At 38.8% G+C, this 20,988-nt stretch overlaps 1 protein-coding gene across 2 annotated transcripts in view; it reads left to right on the forward strand.

The window, feature by feature from the left end:
• GABRA5 (gamma-aminobutyric acid type A receptor subunit alpha5) overlaps positions 1-20,988 on the forward strand; it is a 69,806-nt gene that overhangs the window by 27,176 nt on the left and 21,642 nt on the right. For both annotated transcript variants that reach the window (XM_069465827.1, XM_069465828.1), the window contains exon 7: positions 19,231-19,313. In XM_069465827.1, coding sequence (XP_069321928.1) covers positions 19,231-19,313 — 83 coding nt within the window. The remainder of the gene's footprint in view (positions 1-19,230; positions 19,314-20,988) is intronic.

Below are 20,988 nucleotides of genomic sequence, written 5' to 3' on the forward strand. Positions count from 1 at the left end.
CTGCCCTGTGGTTTCGCCTCCTTCCCAACCTACTTCATTCCACCCTTCAGTTGTGACAGGGAGCTCTGACATCACATGGAGGCTTAAAAACGACGTGGAATATATTTTCTTCCTTTATAAGGGCTCTGAGGTGTGTTCGTGTACCTGTGTTAATGTTGTCTCCAAAGAAGCAAAAAGGTATTGGTGTCTCTGCAAAGTAGCCAAAAATAGGTTTGCAGAATATCTCATGAGAGAGGTATGAAATAGAACACAATTTCTCTTAAGAATTCAAAAGTTGTAACCACCTTTTTAAATGTCACTGTCCAGCAATCACAATTTAACTCATTGCAGATTTCCTCACTTTCTCTGTTGGTCTCTGCCGTCATTGGTCACCCCAGAAACCCAGTGGGGCCGCAAGTGAGATGGAATGAATTGGGTATGATTATGGGCTGAATTCTGTTGCCCCCAAATTCTTATCTTGAAGTCTGAACCCCTCAGTATGTCAGAATGTGACTGTATTTGGAAATGGGGCCTTTAAAGAGGTAATTAATTTAGCTCGAGGTTATTAGGGTGGACCCCCATGCAACACCACTGAGTCCTTATTACAGGAGATTAGGACCCAGACACACACACAGGGAAGAGCATGGGAACACACAGGGAGCAGACGCCATCTACAGGCCAAGGAGAGAGGCCTCAGAAGGAACCCAACTTGCCCACACCTTGATCTCAAACCTACAGCCTCCAGAACTGTGAGAAAACACATTTCTGTTGTTTGAGCCGCCCAGTCTGTGGTGCTTTGCTATGGCAGCCCCAGCAAACTAACACAGACACTAACGAGAGGCTGCAGTGCTGTAGCAAGAGCCTAACACACTATGCATGAGCTGTAGCAGCTTCACATTCAAGGTGTCTTTAGAAACTTGACATAAGTACAGTAGCCACTGATAGAATTTAATGTTTCAGAATTTGTACGTCTTTTAATGGTAAGGAGAGTGGAGCCAAATGCGTTTCATTACTGTCCCTGTCATATGCTCCCTTCCTCCACCACAAGAATCTGACTCTTTGCTGCGCTAAGTTGCACAGTGCAGACCAGTCAACACCACTTGTGAAGCAGCCTCTGTGTCCTGAAGATGCAGCTGACCCGTGGAGGGGCTTTTTCGTGCCTGTTTTATCACACTGTTTGCTAAAAATTAGTGCACCTCTTCTAAGCTGATGACACTTGGGCATTGGTAACTCTGAGCTCAATAATTTAAGTGATAGCAAGAACAACCTGCCCTTACCTCATCCACAGAAACTCCAGACAGTTCCAGAATATTTGCCTGACCACTTAAGGGGAATGATAGACTGTCACAAAATGAGTTGCCACAGTGGAAATAGAGATTTAGAGTCAGACCTCTATCATGGAAATTGAGAGGAATGATACTGATTGGCAGACAGGTAGAAAATCTCTGTTGAGTCTCCAAATATGGAAAAACAAACCCTCTCTGCGCAGTGAGTAAAGGCCAACACAAAAATTAACCCACATCCTTGCATTGTGGAAGATGCTACATGGCCACTCTGGTGAGGATGCCTCAGGTGGCCTTCTGAGTGTCACTTAGACCTGCAAACTCCAACCCCAGGCTGCAGACCGTGCCAGTCCATGGCCTGTTGGGAACCAGGTCACACAGCAGGAGGTGAGTGGTGGGAGAGTGAGTGAAGTTTCATCTGTCTTTACAGCTGCTCCCCATCGCTCGCATCATGGCCTGAACTCCACCTCTGCGCCCCCTCTCTCCCAGGGCCATGGAAAAATTGTCTTCCATGAAACCGGTCCCTGGTGCCAAAAGGTTGGAGGCTGCTGACTTAGACATCATGTTTCTGTCTGTCCACCTATGTGCCCTTTCTCTTGGCTCCACAAAGGAAGAATGTGGTGTCATCATTTGAAAAATCCTGGTTGTTAAAGCAAAGCATTTTAAATGGCATCATAAATACCAGCTCAAAGTGTTAATTCCTTCTCTGAGGCATTCAGAGTTCTGGAGGCAGGACTCAGGGATTGGACACAGCAGCACCTAGAGTGTGGAAGTCTGGCACTTGGGGTCCGGGCCCTGTGAGCTTTCGGGTCACTAATCAGCATGCCCTCTGACCTGCCCATAAGCCCAGCAAACTATTGTCTTTCTCATCTCATTTCATTTATCCAATCTTTGTTGTTTCCTTTCTTCACTTAGCTTTGGGCTCAGTTTGCTCTTCTGTTTTTAGTTCCTGAATGTATAAAGTTAGGTTATTGATTTGAAAACTTTCTTTTTCTCTTTAGTGTAGCCATTTATAGCTATAAATTCCATTCTGAGCACTGCCTTTGCTACATCACATAAGTTTTGATAGCTTGTGTTTTTATTTTCATTCATTTCAAAATTGTTTTCTAATTTCTCTTATGGTACATCCTTTGACTGATTTGTTATTTAGGAATGTATTTAATTTCCACATATTTGTGAATTTTCCAGTTTTCCTTCTGTTACTGATTTCTAGCTTCATTCCACTGTGGTCAGAGACACTTTGTATGATTTCAGAGTTTTTAAATTTGGTACTTGTTTTGTGGTTGAACAGATGGTCTGTTCCAGGCGATGCTCCCTGTGCACTTGCAGACAATGCGTATCCTGCTATTGTTGGATGGAGTGTTCTTGATATGTTTGTTAGGTCCAATTGGTTTATAGTGTAGGTGAAGTCTTCTATTTTCTTGTCAATGTTCTGTCTATATGTTCTATCCATTACCGAAATTGGGGTATTGAATTCTCCAACTGTTATTGTAGAACTGTCTATTTCCTCTGAATTCTATCAGTTTTGCTTCATGTATTTTTGGGTTTCTTTTATGAGCTTCATATGTGTTTATAATTTCTATATATTCTTCATGAATTGAGCCATTTATTATTATGTAATTTCTTTCTTTGTCTCTTGTAACAAATTCTGTCTTGAAGCTCTCTTTGGTGATGGTTTGGATGGAATGTCTTTTTTGTTCCTTTCACTTTCAACTTTTTTGTAGTTTTGGAACTAAAGCAAGTCTTGTACACAATATAAAATTAGTTTATGTTTCTATATTGATTCTGCCAATATAAAATTAGTTTACATTTCTATATTGATTCTGCCAATATCCGTGTTTTAATTGAAGTGTTTAATCCATTTACATTTAATATAATTACTGACAAGGAAGGACTTATACCTTTTTGATATTTGCTTTCTGTGTATCTTATTCATTTTTTGTTTCACAGTTCTTCCATGACTTATTTCTTTTGTGTTTAATTGATTTTTTTTCTAGTGTACCATTTTGATTTCCATTTCATTTCTTTTACCATGTATTTTAGAATTATTTTCTTAGTGGTTACTCTGAAGATTAAAATTAACAACTAAATTTATAACAACCTAGTTTGAATTAATACTAATTTAGTTTCAGTTACATATAAAAAAAACTTTGCTCCTGTAGCTCTGTCCCCCCTTATGTGGTTTTGTCACAAATTACATAAAATTACATCTTTATACATAGTGTGATTATTAATGTAGATTTATAATTATCATTCTATGCATTTGTATTTTAAGTTATATAGGGTAAAAAAGGGGTTACAAACCAAAAATATGATAATACTGGTTTTATATTTACCTATGTTATTAGCGTTACTGATGTTCTTCATATGGCTTTGAGCTGCTGTTGAGTATTGTTTTATTTCTTCCTAAATGACTCCTTTTATTTTATTTTTTAAATGACTCCTTTTAGCATTTATTATATGTCAAGTCAACTATCAATGAACTCTCTCTGCTTTTAAAAAAATATACTTTTTTTTTTGAGACAAAGCCTCGCTCTGTCAACTCAGGTAGAGTGGAGTGCAGTGGCGTCATCCTAGCTCACTGCAACATGCAACTCCTGGGCTCAAAGGATCCTCCTGCTTCAGCCTCCTGAGTAGGTGAAAAAAATATACTTTTAAAACAATTTATTTTTTCAAACAGTTGTAGGTTTACAGAAAAAGTGAAAGTAAGGTACAGAAATGTCTCATATACCTCCTGCTCTCTCACATGCATGGCCTTCCCCATTATCGCTATCCCTCACTAGAGTGACGCACATGTTATGATTGATGAACCTAAATTGACACATCGTAATCACTCCAAGTCCTCAGTTTACATTAGGGTTCACTCTTGGTGTTGTGTATGCTGTGGGTTTGGACACATGTATAATGTCATATATCCACCATGATAGTATCACATGGAGTATTATTGCTAATCAAAAAATTCTCTGTATTTCACCTATTTATCCCTCCCTCCCCCAAACCCCTGGCAACCACTTATCTTTTTACTTTCTTCATAGCTTTGCCTTTTCCCAGAATGTCAAATAGTTAGAATCATACTGTATATGGCATTTTTAAACTGGCCTCTATTACCTAATAATATGCATTTAAGTTTCCTCCATATCTTTTTATGGGTTGAGAGTTCTTTCTTTTTTCTTTTTGCATGGAATAATACTGCATTGTCTGGATGTACTACAGTTTATCCATTCATCTATGGAAGAACATCTTGATTGCTTCCAAGCTTTGGCAGTTATAAATAAAGCTGCTATAAACATTCATGTGAAAGCTTTTGTGTACACATAAGCTTTCAGTTCTTTTGGGTAAATACCAAGGAGCACAATTGCTGGATTGCATGGTAAGAGTTGGTTTAGTTTTAGAAGAAGCTGCCAAGTTGCCTTCCAAAGTGGCTGAACCAATTTGCATTCACATCAGCAATTTCCTGCTCTACATCTTATCCAGCATTTGGGGTTGTGAGTGTTCTGGATTTGGGCCTTCTAGTAGGTGTGTAGTGATATATCAGTGTTGTTTTAATTTGCATTTTCCTGATGACATATATGTAGGGCATCTTTTCATATGCTTGTTTGCCATCTGTATATCTTTTTCTGGTGAGGTGTCTGTTAAGGTCTTCTATGTTTTCAGAGTTCTTTGCATATTTTGGATAACAGTTCTTTGTCATATATGTCTTCTGCAAATATTTTCTCCCCATACGTGGTTTGTCTTTTCATTCTTTTCGTAGTATCTTTCACATAGCAGAAATTTTTAATCTTAGTGAAGTTCAGTTTTTTTTTTGCTTTCCTGGACTGTGCCTTTGGTGTCTTATCTAAAAAGTCATTACCAATCTCAAATTCATTTAGATTTTCCTTTATGTGATAGGAGTTTTATAGTTTTTCATTTGCTATTTAGATCTGTCATGCATTTTGAGAAATTTTTTGTGAAGGGTGTGAGGTCAATGTCTAGGTTAATCTTTATGCAAGTGGATGCCCCTTTGTTCCAGCATTATTTGTTGAAAAGACTATCTTTTCTTCAGTGTATTGCCTTTGTTATTTTGTCAAATATCAGTTGACTATATATTTTTGGGTGTTTATTTCTGGACTCTATTCTACTACATTTATCTGGTTGTTTATTATTTCACTAATTCTGCGCTGTCTTGATTACTGTGGCTTTATAATAATTCTTGAATTGGGTATTGTTGGTCCTCCAACTTTGTTCTTCTTAAAGATTGTGCTGGCTATTCTAGATCATTTCACTCTTCATATCAACTTTAGAATCAGCTTGTTAATAGCCACAAAATAACTATCTGGGATTTTGATTGGAATTGCATCAAATCTGTAGATCAAGTTGGGAAAAACTGACATCTTGATAATATTTAGTCTTCCTATTCATGAACATGGAATTTCTCTCCATTTATTTAGTTCTTCTTTGATTTCTTCTATCATAATTTTCTTGTTTTCCTCATATATATTACATACATATTTTGTTAGATTTATACCTAAATATTTCACTTTTGGGGTGCTAATGTAAATGGAATTGTGTGTTTAATATAAAATTCCATTTGTTCATTGCTGCTATGTAATAAAATACTTGACTTATGTATATTGAACTTGTATCAGCAACATTGCTCTATTTACTTATTAGCTCCAGAAGTTTTCTTCTTGTTGTTGATTCTTTCATATTTTCTGCATAGACAATCATGTCATATGCACCAAAGAGCAATTTTATTTCTTTGTTCCCAATCTATATAGCTTTTATTTTTTTTCTTGCTCTATTGAACTAGCTAGGACTTTCAGTATGATGTTGAAAAGGGTGGTGAGAATAGACATCCTTGCCTTATTCTTGATCTTAGTGAGAAAGATTCAAGTTTCTTATCATTAAGTATGATGTTAGCTGTAGGACTTTTGTAGGTTTTTTTTTTTTTTAATCAAGTTGAGGAAAACTATTCCTAGTTTACTGAAAGTTTTCTTTTTTTTTATGATGAATGAGTGTTGGATGAAGAAAAGCTTTTTCTGCATCTTTTCATGTGCTCATGTGATTTTTCTTCTTTAGCCTATTGATGAATGAATTACATCAACTGATTTTTGAGTGCTCCCTCAGTGTCTTTTTATCTGGAATATCATAATTTCTTCTTCATTTTGAAGGATATTTTTGCTGGAAATAGAACCTTTGGTTGGCATTTTTTTTTTCTTCCAGCACATTTAATATTTCCTCCCACTGCCCCTGGCGTCCATATTTTCTGATGCAAATCAGCTGTTAACCTTACTTAGGATCCCTTGCGCATGACAAATTGCCTTTGTCTTGCTGCTCTCAAGATTTTCTCTTCATCTTTGGCTCTTGAGGGTTTGATCATAATGCATCTCAATCTGCATCTCTTCTGAGTTTATACTACTGGGAGTTCATTGATCTTCTTAGATGTTATTATAGATTCATATCCTTCATAAAATTTGGAACATTTCCACCCATTATTTCTTCAAATATTCCTTCTACCCATCTCCTTTTTTTCTTGTTCTGGGGCTGCTATTATGCATAATTTGGTACTATTGATGGTGTCCTGTTGGTCCCTTAGACTATGTTCATATTTTCTCATTTTTTCCTCTTTCTGTTCCTTAGAGTAGATAATTTCATTTGACTTATTTTCAAGTTTGCTGAATCTTTCTTCTACCTGCTCAATCTGTTGCTGAAACTCTCTGGCAAATTTTTCACTTCAGTTGTTTTTTTTTTTTTTTTTTTTTTTTCACCTTTAGAATTTCTATTTGGTTCTTTTTATAACTGCTATCTCTTTATCGATATATCTACTTATTGAGACATTGTTTTCCAGTTTTCCTTTTTTCTTTGTCCATGGTCTCCCTTAGCTCTTTGATATTTAAGATTGTTGATTTAACATGTTTTCTATGAATAGTTAAGTCTAATGTCTGGGTGTCTTCATGGACAGTTTCTGTTAATTTCTTCTGTTTCTTTTTGTTTCAGTAAGAAAAGTCGGTGGCATTCCTTGTTTCTTTGTATGCCTCTTATTTTTTTCTTGAAAACAGAACATTTTGATTAATATAATTCAGGAACTCTGGAAATTAAATCCTCCCACATCCATAATGTTTTTTGTTTGCTTATCATGGTGGTTGTTTGCTTGGTTAGTGTTTTGAGCTGGTTTTGTAAAGTCTGTATTGTTTGTCATGTGGGGCCACTTCTTCAGCTTAGTGTTTAGCTAATGATCTGGCAAAGATTTTTTCAATGCCTGCAACCAAAAACAAAAACTCTAAAAACCTCTCTCAGTCTTTGCAGATAGGGTTTGTGTACATGATGGAGCACTCTTTCTGGCTTAGCCAGGTGGTTTACAACTTTGCCATAGTCTTTCTGCTTGTGTGGAGTCTGAAGTTCAGCCAGAGAGGAAAACTTTGGGTCATCTTTGTTCTTTTCTTAGTATGCGTTGAGCTGTAGGCATGCATGTGATCTCATAAATTCCCTGGAATAAGTGGAAGCTTTGCAGCCCTTGTTTCTCCGTGTATCCCTTTCCCTGCCTCTTCTTCCCTAACTTTTCAGTCTTTGTTGCCTGCCCCAACTGTCATCATTTGTCCCAATTTCTATGGCATACACACTAAACAAATGCCACCTGGGAAGCCACCTCACCCAAGGAAATCTTTGATGCAGGTAAAACAAAAGCAAACCCTTGAGCCAATCATTGAGGAAGCCACCAGGCAGATCAAAACAAGCGACTAAAATTTTTGAGAATAAGGTCTGCATTGCTCCTGTTACCATCAACCTGCACCAGGAATGTGGGCTACCGTAGTCAAGGCCGCTGGAGAGCTGCAGAGTAGGGGATGGTAACAGGGTAATTTGAGATGCCACAGACCTTGCTTACTGAAATTCAGGTACTCTTTCCTTCATTACGCACCACCCTGGTTGTTGTAATGTTTTCTAAAATTAGATTTCAGAGTTCCAAAAAAGATGATACTGACAGTTTTTGCCAGGTTATCCATTGCTTTGTGGATGGACAGACTTTTGGAGTTCCCTAATCCACCATTTTTTGCTAATATAACTCCGACTTCCCCAAGACTTTACAACGTTTACTGTGTGTTAAGCAAAATTGTGCTAAGTATTTTATATGGGTATCTTAGTACCTAAAACAACACTGTAAGATGGGCTTCATAATCTCCTTTGTAGGGAAATTTGGGCTCAAGGGTGTCGAGAAACACAGAAAGTACGAGCAGACTGTCCTAAGAGTTGAAGCCAGGTCTGCTTGATCCCAGCGTCTCTTGCACCTGCTTTCCTCTGCGTTGTGCTATTGGTTACCCTATGCTTTATGATGAAAGAAATACTTTAATTTCTTAAACTTTGAATTTCATTTTGAGAAAGAAATTTTCTTGCATATTTATGATGTTCCTCTTTTGCAGCATTTTTTATAGCTCAGGCTTGTGTGTGTTTTCCTGCATTTCATCTATTAAGAAGATTTATTGCTGGGTATGTGGATACATATAAAAAATTAAAATATCTCGACTCTCACATCAATCATTATGATGCCTTCATGAGAAACATGAATGTTAAAAAAAGAAACAGCCATGTTAATCACAATAGATCAATAAAGGTTATATTCCTTTTGAGTAAGAAATATGCTAACTTTTCAAAATTATCAAACTTATGCTAGTTTTCCCAACATAAATAAGAATTTCTGACATATTCTTTCCAGTAGCTGAAGGGGAATGAGACTCCTAATAAATAGTGCAAAGCTCAGTGAGAATTTTTAGCCCACTATAATTCTGGTGGTTGGTCTCATGTACATCCTTATTACATTGAAGGATACAAAATAAATCAATTAGCCTTAAAGTAATTTCTGAAATCTGTAACTCAAGCTTGAAGTAACTTGTAGAATTTGGATCCATTTCTAGAAAGAAGACAGTCACTGTGTTATCTAAATAACAGATTTTTTTTTAAAGCATGGAGCTCTACAATTTTATGAGCCAAAATGTGCATCATTTTAGTGTAGTCTTATTTGTAAGACTATTAAATTTTAGATAACACGTTAAGTGCTGTTTTTTTACAAGGTTACCCTTACTGGCTTTAAATTCTATTAAGTTTAAAATAGGTCAGTGTATATTTTATTCTCCTAGCTCTCTACTGCCGACTCCCCATTTCCCCACCCCAGCCACAGGACTTGGTGTCTCATCCTTTCTTTATCACAGGCAAAACCCCTGCTTTGGATTCAGGTGGGGCCAGGCTTAGAGCCAAGATAAAGATCCTTTAGGAGGCTGGCTAACCAGGACAAGCACAATGGTCAGGTCCTGAAAGAAACTGGGCCTGCAATTCTGGTCTGGAGCAAACACAATTGCAGCGGATCTACAACTGTTACAGAATGGGACCAGGACACATGTGACAGCTGGGAGAAAGGCAGGGGTAATTGCTGAGGCTGGCAGTGATCTTTGCATTCCAATATACACAGTTCCCACTTATTGCTGTTTGTATTTAAAAAGTTCAGTTTTTATATTGTTGACTGAACTTTAGAATGCATTTTTCCTCAAAATATTGTAAACTATAGTTAGGTTCCCAAAACAGGCAATGCCTAACTGACAGGTATATAAATATTAATAATATACATGGTACATAATGTTAGTGATGGTTTATAAGAAAAGAAATGCATGCATGCATTCTTTTCTTTAATAAGCAAGTTTTGAGTTATTTAAAAAGAAAGCTGTAGCAGGGCAGGATTTTGGCATCAGGAAGGTATCATGGGGAAGTTTCTAAAGGAAAAACGGGCTACCTGTATTCCTAGCACGAGTAACATATTAAATATATATGTGATCTGAATATATGAACCAACATCTCTTCATTTGCTAATCTTGAGATGAGTCAATTATAGGGAAAAGAGTCATGTAATCCTCACAGTTGGGTTTCCTTTCAAAGACCCACCCCCTCACAGCACAAATTGTGCTCCTTGTGCATGGTGTGATTCTACATTCTCATCATCTCTAAGGATGAGACTCAGGTGTAGAGCAAGGAGAATTCTCCAGCAACACCTCTACTGGAGTGTTGAGTAAGCACTGCACAGACTTACACAGGTACGAGGAAAACAGAGGCATCATAGTGAGGCAACAGCCCAGGGAGAACATTGCCTACTATGCTGCCAGGTGCACAGTGCCAGCTGCGTCACATCTCCAAACTCTGCAGGCTTTCAGCTGGGCACAGCTTTGGTGAATAGAAAGTTATCTAAATTAAGCATTAGTGCGTTCTTATAAGGACTCATGGGGCTGGAAAAATATCACGACTAAATTAAGCTTTATTTCTTTTCCATGGCACCAATCATTAGATACTGTGTTGATATTGGATTTAAAGAGTCCCTAAATAAATCTCATCTACAGTCTGAGAGTCACAGGTAGCATCTTTATGGGGAGGTCATGTTTGCCCTGAGTGATTCCAGCTGAGGCATGGTGTGTGGCTCAACAACTGACCAACTAGGGCACCTTGCATGAGATGTCTATTTCATTGTCAATGAAATAGATGATTTCATTGCAATGAATACTGTGTGAACTATTTATAAATTGGCTAATATTATCAAATTTCTTCATCAACTTTGCAAATATGATTTCAAAATATACATGGGCTGATAGCACAATAACAACTAGTCAGTGGATTAGTATTAGTTTCCTACTGCTGCTGTGACAAATGGCCACCAACTTAGTGCCTTTTCAACACAAATTATCTTACAGCTTTGGAAACCAGAAGTCTGAAATGTGTCTTATGTGTCTAAAGTCAAGCTTTTGGCAGTGTTGCCCCCCTTCTGGATTCTCTGGAGGAGAATCTGGTTCCTTGCCATTTCTGGTTTCTGGAGGTTGCCTGCATTCCTTGGTTCATGGCCCTGCACCACTCTGACCTCTGCTTCCGTCTCACATTTCTTTCTCTGACTCTGACACTTCTCTGATAAGTGGCCTCGGGATTATATTGGCCCCACCCAGATAATCCAGTATAATCCTCCCATCTCAAGAGCTTTAACTTAATCACATTGGAAAAGTCCTGTTTACCATGAAAGGAAACATATAGGTAGGGAGGATTAGGACATAGACACCGTTGGGGACCATTATTTTGCCTATCACAATCACATTCTGGGGAAAAATGCATATTCATCCCACGTGCAAAATATATTAACTCCATCCCAATATCTTCAAAAGTCTCAACTCATTACAGCACCAAATCAAAGTCCAAAGTCTCAACTAAATTTCATCAGCTCAAAAGTTCCAAATCTTGTCATCTGAATCATCTAAATCAGCTATGGGTGAGGCAAAATTCCTCCCTGTCTGTAAACTTGTGGAATCCAGGAAACAAGTTATCTGCTCCCAAAATATTAATACAATGGTGAGGCAGGTGGGAAATAATAGTTACAGACATCTCCATTTGAAAGGGGAGAAAATGGCAGGGAAAAAGGAAGTGCCATCTCCAAACAATTTCTAAATGCAGCCAGGCACACAACACAGTCCTGAGAATAATCCTTTGCAGTTTGACACTCTACCCTCTGGGTTCAAGGCTCTGGCCCTGGAGTCTTCCTTTCTTTCTAATAAAGGGCAACACAATTTGAAGCTGAGTAGTTTTCTTTCCATCTCTTTCCTGCATGCAGACTGTTGGGAGTCTGACAGCTTCTTTCATTTTGGCTTGTCTCTGTCCCTTTCAGGCCGAGGTGAAAGTGTTCTGCCGGAATAAAATTCTCAAGAACCCCCCATGTATGTCTCAAGAAAACATACCGTTAGACAAGGGGCTTCTCTATAAACATTTCGTGGATGATCCAATCTCTATTCCTGGTTTTTGCTTACATGGCTGAGATGACCCATGGATCACACGCCTAGTATCTTCAGATGGTATTCTGCATGACCAAGTGCTCCGACCTTTTGATCCTTCTGAAGCACTCACACAAGGTTGTCCTATCAGGACGCTGGCTTTCTCTTCAGAGCGCAGCTTCCTGACAGTGAATCTCCTAATCATAGTATCTTTTGCAAACTGAATAAGTTGAGAATTTCCCAAATCATCAGTTGTGGTTCCTTTTTTGTCAGCAGTTTTTCCCTCAATGTCTCCCTTTCTTCCCCCATTTTACTATCAGCAGTAGGAAGAAAACAGGCCACCATGTCAACATTTTGCTTGGAAAGTTCCTCATCCAAGCATACAGTTTTACCATTGTGTTAGTGTCCTGTGGTTACTATAACAAATTACCACAAATTTGTGTTGGTAGCTTAAAACAATACAAATTTATTCTCTTACACTTTTGGAAGGCATGAATCTGAATCAGTTTCACTGGGGCAAAATCAAGTTGTTCACGGGGCCACATTCTCTCTGCAGACTGTGAGACAGAATCCACTTACTTGCCTTTTCCAGGTTCTAGAGCTACAGGCTTTGCATTCCTTGGTTCACAGCCCCTTCCTGCATCTTTACAGCTGGCAACAGAGCGTCTTCATTGCATCACCTCCTCTCTTCTGTCTATATTCAATCTCCTTTTGCCTCTCTCTCACGTGGACCCTTGTGACTGCATATAGGGCCCACCTGGATAATCTCCCCATCTCAAGACTCTTTACTGAATCATATCTGCAAAGACGCTTTTCCCTTTTTCCACGTAAGGTAACATTTGCACATTTTAGGGATGGGGACCTGATATCTTTTGGGGCCATTATTCAGCATATCATAATCCTTAGTAAGTTCTTCATTCCACATAGATTCAGGCACAATTCAGCTAAGCTTTTGGCCACTATATAGCAGGGTTCTCTCTTTGTCCAGTTTCCAATAACACATTTTTCATTTCCTTCTGAGCTCTCAGCAGCAGGGCCTTTGATGTTTGTATTTCTACCAGCAGTGTGTTTATGGCTATTTAAGTGTTCTCTAAGACAATGTAGGTTTTCTCTACTTGCTCCTCACTTTTTTGTAAGTCTTCACTACGGAGTTGTTAACATCTCCTAACTATTTCTCTTAATAGTCTCTTTAAAGTAATCTGAAATTTTTCTCTTTTGCACCTCAAAATTCTTCCAGCTTCTGCACACTGCCAAATTCCAGCCATTTCCATGTTTTTAGATATTTGTTACAGCAGCACCCCACTTCTAGGTGCCGACATTTGCATTAGTTTCCGATTGATGCCATGACAAATTATCACAAACTCGTTGGCTTAAAACATAAAAAATGTATTATCTTCTAGTTCTGGAGGTCAGAAGTCCAAAAAGGATCTCAGGAGGCTAAAATCAAGGTGTTGGCAGGATTGCGTTCCCTCTGCAAGCTCCAGAAGAGAACCTGTTCCTTGCCCCTTCCAGTTCCTAGAGGACTCCTGCGTTCCTGGCCTCTTGGTCACATCACTCCAACCTCTACTTCCATCATCACATCTTTCTCTGAATGTGATGCTTTTGCCTCCCTCTTAGAAGGACCCTTGTGTTTATATTGTGTGCACATGGAGAATACAAGATAATCTCCCCATCCCAGGGGTCTTAATCACATCTGCAAAGCCCTCTGCCATGTAAGGTGGCATATTCACAGGTTTGGGGTTTTGTCCATAGGTACATGGGCATATTTGCAGTGCCATTATTTTGCCTTCTACTGTATTGATGCAGTATTTCCTTGTGAATGAGGAAGGCTCAACTATGAAGAGCATATTGGGTAGAAATCTGGAGACATTCTTTAATTGCCTCATTGTCTTTGAATTTTTGGTCTTGGCTAAAGTTGTTTCACTCTCATTTCATACCTATCAATTATTTTGTTCAGACAATAAAAGAAACTCTCATTATTTTTCTTTTTCCAATGACAAGACTGGCCCAGAGAAGTTAGGCAATTTTACAGAGGTCACACAATTAGTTAATGTCAAGACTACTCTGGAATTTGGTTGTTTTAACCACCTTAAAGTGTTCTTCAGCCAGGAGCAGCCCCTGGTCAAGCAGAGAGCTCTGTGGTGAGTTCAGGATCCTAAGCCCTCAACTGGGGTGGAACAAATCCAAGTTGAAGCAATTATCTTAACTTTAAAAAATGCCCTTTTCATAGGCCGGGCACGGTGGCTCACGCCTGTAATCCTAGCACTCTGGGAGGCCGAGGTGGGCGGATCGTTTGAGCTCAGGAGTTCGAGACCAGCCTGAGCAAGAGGGAGACCCCATCTCTACTAAAAATAGAAAGAAATTATATGGACAGCTAAAAATATATATAGAAAAAATTAGCCGGGCATGGTGGTGCATGCCTGTAGTCCCAGCTACTCGGGAGGCTGAGGCAGGAGGATCGCTTGAGCTCAGGAGTTTGAGGTTGCTGTGAGCTAGGCTGACGCCACGGCACTCACTCTAGCCTAGGCAACAGAGTGAGACTCTGTCTCAAAAAAAAAAAAAAAAAAAAAAAAAAAATGCCCTTTTCTTTACCCTAAATTAAGATGATGTTCAGAAATGGGACATTGTGCTGCAATAAGTTAATGCTTTAAGGTCTTAATAGAAATTAGAAGTAAAACAGAAATTGTACCTTTGGGAGAAGTACTGGATTCTTGAATCTGCCAGTAATTCAGTGAACTTTTTCCATAGACAGTTTTCTCAACCTTTTTGGGCTTCATTTTCTTTATCTAAAAAGTGAAGGTTTCAAGGAGATGGCCTAGCTGGCCCTTTTGAGCTGTGGCAGTCAACCATTCCGTGGAGGGTTTTTGTCTCTGTTCTGTGTGGGGATGCTTGGTTACACATCAAGGCACTTGGCATTCCAGGACCCTATGAATAGAAGGTTCCCTCTTATCTAGAGATATTTTTTAAGTATTATAAAAGTCTAAGCCATTTTTGAAATGTATGGAGGGACTAAAAATGTTTTGTTTTGAAATGTTTTCCCTTACTGAGGCTGGAACATTTGCTGTTGGGGAATTTGTCTGAATAAAACATTCATTTGTTAGAGGAGGGACACTATCGTAGATGAAGAATACTTTCCTGAAGTCTGGAATTCTAATTCTAAGAAGCTGTGCAGAAATGGGGGAACAACCCATGAGACTCTAATGATAGCATTATTTATTGAGATGGTAATTGTAGAATCACTGTCTTTTTAATGTTTTTACTGGAATTATTTTTTTCTTTAAAAGAGTCTCTTTTGTAATCCTAGCACTCTGGGAGGCCGAGGCGGGAGGATCGCTTGAGGTCAGGAGTTCGAGACCAGCCTGAGCAAGAGCAAGACCCCATCTCTACTAAAAATAGAAAGAAATGATTTGGACAACTAAAAATATGTATAGAAAAAATTAGCCAGGCATGGTGACGAGTGCCTGTAGTCCCAGCTACTCGGGCGACTGAGGTAGGAGGATTGCTCAAGCCCAGGAGTTTGAGGTTGCTGTGAGCTAGGCTGATGCCACAGCACTCTAGCCCCAGCAACAGAGTGAGACTCTGTCTCAAAAAAAAAAAAAAAGGGAATTTTTTTTTTTTTTTTTAGATCCAGCTAAATTCTGTCCACCTGTCTCTGTGTACCCTCCCTGCCCCCTGCACCACACAACACACACACTCCTACAGTATGTTAAAAACAGACTCTGTGGTGTACCTTCCTTGTCAAAATGCCATCTTTAGGCATTGTCGGTGTAGTGATTTTTGGAAGGCGGGCAGCTCTCAGGGCCAAACAGCCAGAATGAAGCCCACCATGGCAGAAAGGGAGGCTCTGGTCCCTTTTATAAGCACATGGTCTTGGACAGGAAAGGAGGAGGGCTAAGCCAGCAGTGGGCAGAGTGGGGCACCAAGTTTCCCTGGGGGTGTGCTGTGACAAGTAGGGGCATGAACAGAAACTCCAGGTGAAGGTGCCTGCAGTGGCCTTGTGGATGGGAGTAGAGCACCAGCACAGAGTGAGGGGAGGAGCTAACCTTGAGTCACCAAGTTGTCAAGACTCAGCCAACAGACCTGTACAAAGCTTGACTCTCCTAATCAGAGGTGTTCGCCTCTAAACTCCTGCAGCACTGTTTCTTCAGATGCTCATTTTCATATTTATTGCTTCGTACTTGATGTTATATAGCTTTATATACACTTCTTGTTTCCCTACTAAAATTTTGCTATTAAGGAATTCTAGGTTTTCTGAGCTCCTTGTGATTTAATCCTCTAGAGCAGCAGTCCCCAACCCTGTACCAGGCACCGGTTTCATGGAAGACAATTTTTCCATGGACTGTGGTGGAAGCAGGGGGGAGGATGGTTTTGGGATGCTTCAAGCACATTACATTTATTGTGCACTTTATTTCTATTATTATTACATTGTAGTATATAATGAAATGATTATACAACTCATCATAATGCAGAATCTGTTGCTGCTGCTGATCCGACAGGAGGCGGAGCTCAGGCAGTGATGCGAGTGATGGGGAGCCGCTGTAAACACACATGAAGCTTCCCTTGCTCGCCACTCACCTCCTGCTGTGCCACCTGGTTCCTTACAGGCCACGGACTGGTCCATGGCTCCAGGGGTTGGAGACCACAGCTCTAGAGCACATTTGACACGTTTAAATTCTCTGTTTCATTATTACTTTACTTGACAAACTGCTTAAGTTTACAAACAGCCATATGAAGTAATATTATTTCCTTTGTTTTGGCTGAATACCATCCTTACAGGCTGTGTTTTTATGTCTTAATTTCCTAATTCTTTTTTTTTTTTTCCTGTTTTTGAGACAGTGTCTCACTTTGTTGCCCCAGCACAGGTGTAGTGGTGTCATCATAGCTCACTGCAGCCTCAAACTCCTGGGCTCAAGTGATCCTCCTGCCTTAGCCTCCTGAGTAACTGGGACTACAGGCGTGTGCCACCACACCCAGCTAATTTTTCTATTAATCTTTTTTTTTGTAGAGATGAGGTCTTGCTGTGTTGCTCAGGCTGGTCTTGAACTCCTGACATCAAGCAATCCTCCTGCCTCAGCCTCCCATATGCTAGGATTACAGGCATGAGCCCCTGTACCCGGCTTCTAATTTTCCTAATTCTAATAAGTAAATATATGCCTTACTCATTTCATAATCTCTAATCATAGAACTTTTTCATAATTTATGATTTAAGAGGTCCATTGCAGATTATTCATCAGGTAAAATAATGTAAAAATCTAGCAACAGCTAATTGGTTGCTATATGTACAGACAGACACACACACATAGGCATGCTGGAATTAAATGGTTAACTTTTCAAAGTAATGATTATGTGGAGATTTCAGTGACGTGGGAAATACTCCTGTGCTAATATTAGGTATAAGAAAGATTGAATTTTATATACCAAGAATGAAAAGAAAATATATGTACCTGTAGAAAAACTCTGGGCTAAATGTACCAGGTGAAATTATAAGTGAAATGGTAGATATTTGTAATTTTCTTTATACTTTCTCTGTATTTTCCCATATTCTGTGAATGCATATGGAATATTACTTTAAAAACCATCTCCCTGCCTGAACGTGAGCCTTCTATGGTGTGTTCTGCCCATTTGCATTCATGGCCTTATGTGTCTCTCTCCAGCCGTGGAGGAACTGTCCCTTACAGTAATGGCAAGAGAGGATTTCCTCTCTTTCAGGGGCACAGACCTCACTTCCACTGCTACATATTTTAATTTTATTCAGATAACATTGGCTACTCAGTCTACAATTGTCATGTGAGTTATATGACCAATTTAATAGCAGAAGGTTATTGTAGCAGAAGCAAGTGGTAAAGGCAAAAAATGAATATTTATACATTTTGATTCTCACTGTAGCTGCTGAACAATAGCACTAATATAACATTGAATTATTATCTGCTCTAAAGATAGAATGTGTTTGAAGTTTGAACGCTTTGTATTTTAATTTCATTATATATAATTTCATTTTATTTAAATAATGGAAAGAAAAACTAAGAAATGGAAGATAAACTCATTAACAAAATTTAGAATCATACCTAATGAGCAAAGTCTGCAGAAAAATAAAAGCACCACAGTGTGGCAATTCCAGAAGTGCCCCACTTCTTACAGAATGGAGCTCCTGGCTGTGCAGGGTGTGCTGGGTGCATTCCAGGAGCCTCTGTGGCCAGGGACTGGGCAGCCTGGGCTCCAGCCATGGCGCTGCCACTGAGTAGCTCTGCATCCTTGGCCTGATCCCTCAATATCTGTGCCTCGCTTTCCTCCTTTGTAAACTGGGATGGTCATAGCAACAACTGTAGTCGTGCTAGTAAGATGAGATGAGTTAATGCAGGTAAAGCACGTCACACGGTACCTGGCTTAGACACACCAGCTGTTATGACCATCATGATCATAGTTATTGGTGATAGTCATAGTGCTGGGTGGCAGCAGTCCCCAACCTTTTTGGCACCAGGGACCAGTCTCAGGGAAGACAATTTTTTCATGGGGGAATGGGGAGCAGTGGGAAGTGGTTGTAAATACAGATGAAGCTTCACTTGCTCGCCTACTGCTCACCTCCTGCTGTGTGGCCTGGTTCCTAACATTGCTATTATATCACAAGTTTACTTACTGTACAGTTTCACAACACAATGATTGCAGTAGGTTCCGGTCAAAATTTGAACATGTGGAAAAACTCTGGACTAAATGTACCAGGCGAAATTATAAGTGAAATGGCAGATACTTATAATTTTATTCTTTACACTTTTTTCTGTATTTTCCCCTATCCTATGAATATATGTGTATTTACCCCACATTTATAGTTTTTGAACTTATAAACTACTTTAGAAAATGCATATATTTTCAACCTTGTCAAGGAAAGCTTTTTAGATAATACTCAGGAAGGGATGGGGAACAAAGAATAAATAATTTTTAAAGGCATCTTAAATTGTTTTATGACCATTAATATATGTATGGACATATACGCCCCAAGCCACAGAACTGAGTAGATTTGATTTAAGCCTAATTTCTGAATGATATTCATCTACAAAACAACTTATATAATTTGGTGGGGACAATTTAGACAATTTCATAAAAGATGTTAATTAAAGTAAGTACTAAGGTATGGCTTTCTGGGACAAAGTGGTTGCTCAACAAATAGCTAGAGTTAGTGAGTCATTAAAAAGTTTTCATCTTTTATTTTTCAGCCTGACTATCTCTGCTGAGTGCCCCATGCAACTTGAAGACTTCCCAATGGACGCCCATGCTTGCCCTCTGAAATTTGGCAGCTGTAAGTTATTTTCACAAGTAAGAACCATGAATATACTTTGGGGTCAGTTCCACATTCATTGAGAAGAATCTAGGTTCTGTATATAAATAAGCGTGATATGATGCAGTCTGTTTAAGAAGCCTGGAGAGTGTTTTGACCTGGCCAGACTAGTTTCCTTGTCTGTAAAATGGGAACATTAACACTTGCTCAGTGTACGTCACAGATTAGGGTAAACTGAGATAATGTGGGTGATTCTATTTTGATTTATTTATAAGGTTATGTGTGCCTTTTTATATAACTTTCTCAGTAATTCCTCTAGGTATTACTTTATATTTATAAAACTTATCACAGTCTGCTGTATCCTCATTTTGCCAATTCAAATGAAGAATAAAAACCTTACCTCCTTTTATGTACCTTTACCTTCCCCTAATAAATATTTCCTCTACATACATCTAGAAGCACATCAGAGAGTGTTACAATTTTTACTTAAACTATCAATTTTGAAAACTCAACAGATGAAGGAAATTTTATTATATTTATTCCTATTTTTACTTACTGTGTTCCTTTTTCCTTCCCAGTGTTCCAAGATTCCTTCTTTTGTAGTTACCTTTGTGTTAAGCAAACTCTCTTTAGCCATAGTTTCAGGGTAGGTCTGCTGCTCATAAGTTCTCTTAGTTTTTCTTTCTCTGAAAATATGTTGATTTCCCTGCTTAATTACTAAAGGATATTTTCACTGGATATAGGATTGTTTTGACAGTTCTTTTAGCACTTGAAAAATGTTCTGCTTTCTTCTTGTTTCCTTGGTTTCTGATGAGAAATATTCTGTCTTTTAGATTGTTTTTCCTTCTCATTTCTCTCGTTACTTTCAGGACTTGTTTTTTTCTTGTCTTCAGTCTTCAGAAGTTTGACTATGATGTTAGTGGTGTAGATTTCTTTGGGTTTATCCTGTTTGGCGTTCACACAGCCCCTTGAATCTGTATATTTTTGCCAAATCTGGGAGCTTTTATCAATTACTTCTTTGAATACTTTTTCTGCCCCAGCCTCTTTCTCTTCCCTGACTCCACAGGCATGAATGTTAGCACTTTTTTATAGTCCCGCAAATACTTGAGGCTCTTTTCATTTCCTTCTGTTTTCTCTCTGTTTTTCAGATTGGGTAATTTCTGTTGCTCTCTCTTCAATTTCACTGATTCTTTCCTTTGTCCCTCCACTCTACTGTTGAGTTCACCTATTGAACTCTTTATCATGGTGATTATATTTTTCAGTTCTAAAACTTCCATTTGGTTTTTAAATCTATTTCTGTGTTGAGACTTTCAGTTTTTTTTCATTTGCTTCAAGCATGTTTGCAGTTCGTCATCGCATCATTTTATGATGGCTGCTTCAAAAAATCTTTGTCAGGTAATTCTAACATCTCTGTCATCTCTGTTTTGGCATTTATTGATTTATTTATTTTTATTCAGTTTGATATTCTTGGTTCTTGGTTTGAAGAATAGTTTTCTGTTGGAACCTGGACATTTTGCATATTATGTTACAAGACTCTGAATCTAGTTTAAACCTTCTGTTGCAGCTGCCTTTTTTTTTTTTTTTTTTTGACACTGCCCTAGCAGGGGAAGGTGCAGCACAGCCTTATTGCCACCAGGTGGAGGTAGAAATCTAGGTTTCAACTCAGCCTCTGTCAGTACAAGGAGAGTGCCTGGGG

This window comes from Eulemur rufifrons, chromosome 3, assembly GCF_041146395.1.
Source record: "Eulemur rufifrons isolate Redbay chromosome 3, OSU_ERuf_1, whole genome shotgun sequence".
NCBI classification, from domain to species: Eukaryota; Metazoa; Chordata; class Mammalia; order Primates; family Lemuridae; genus Eulemur; species Eulemur rufifrons.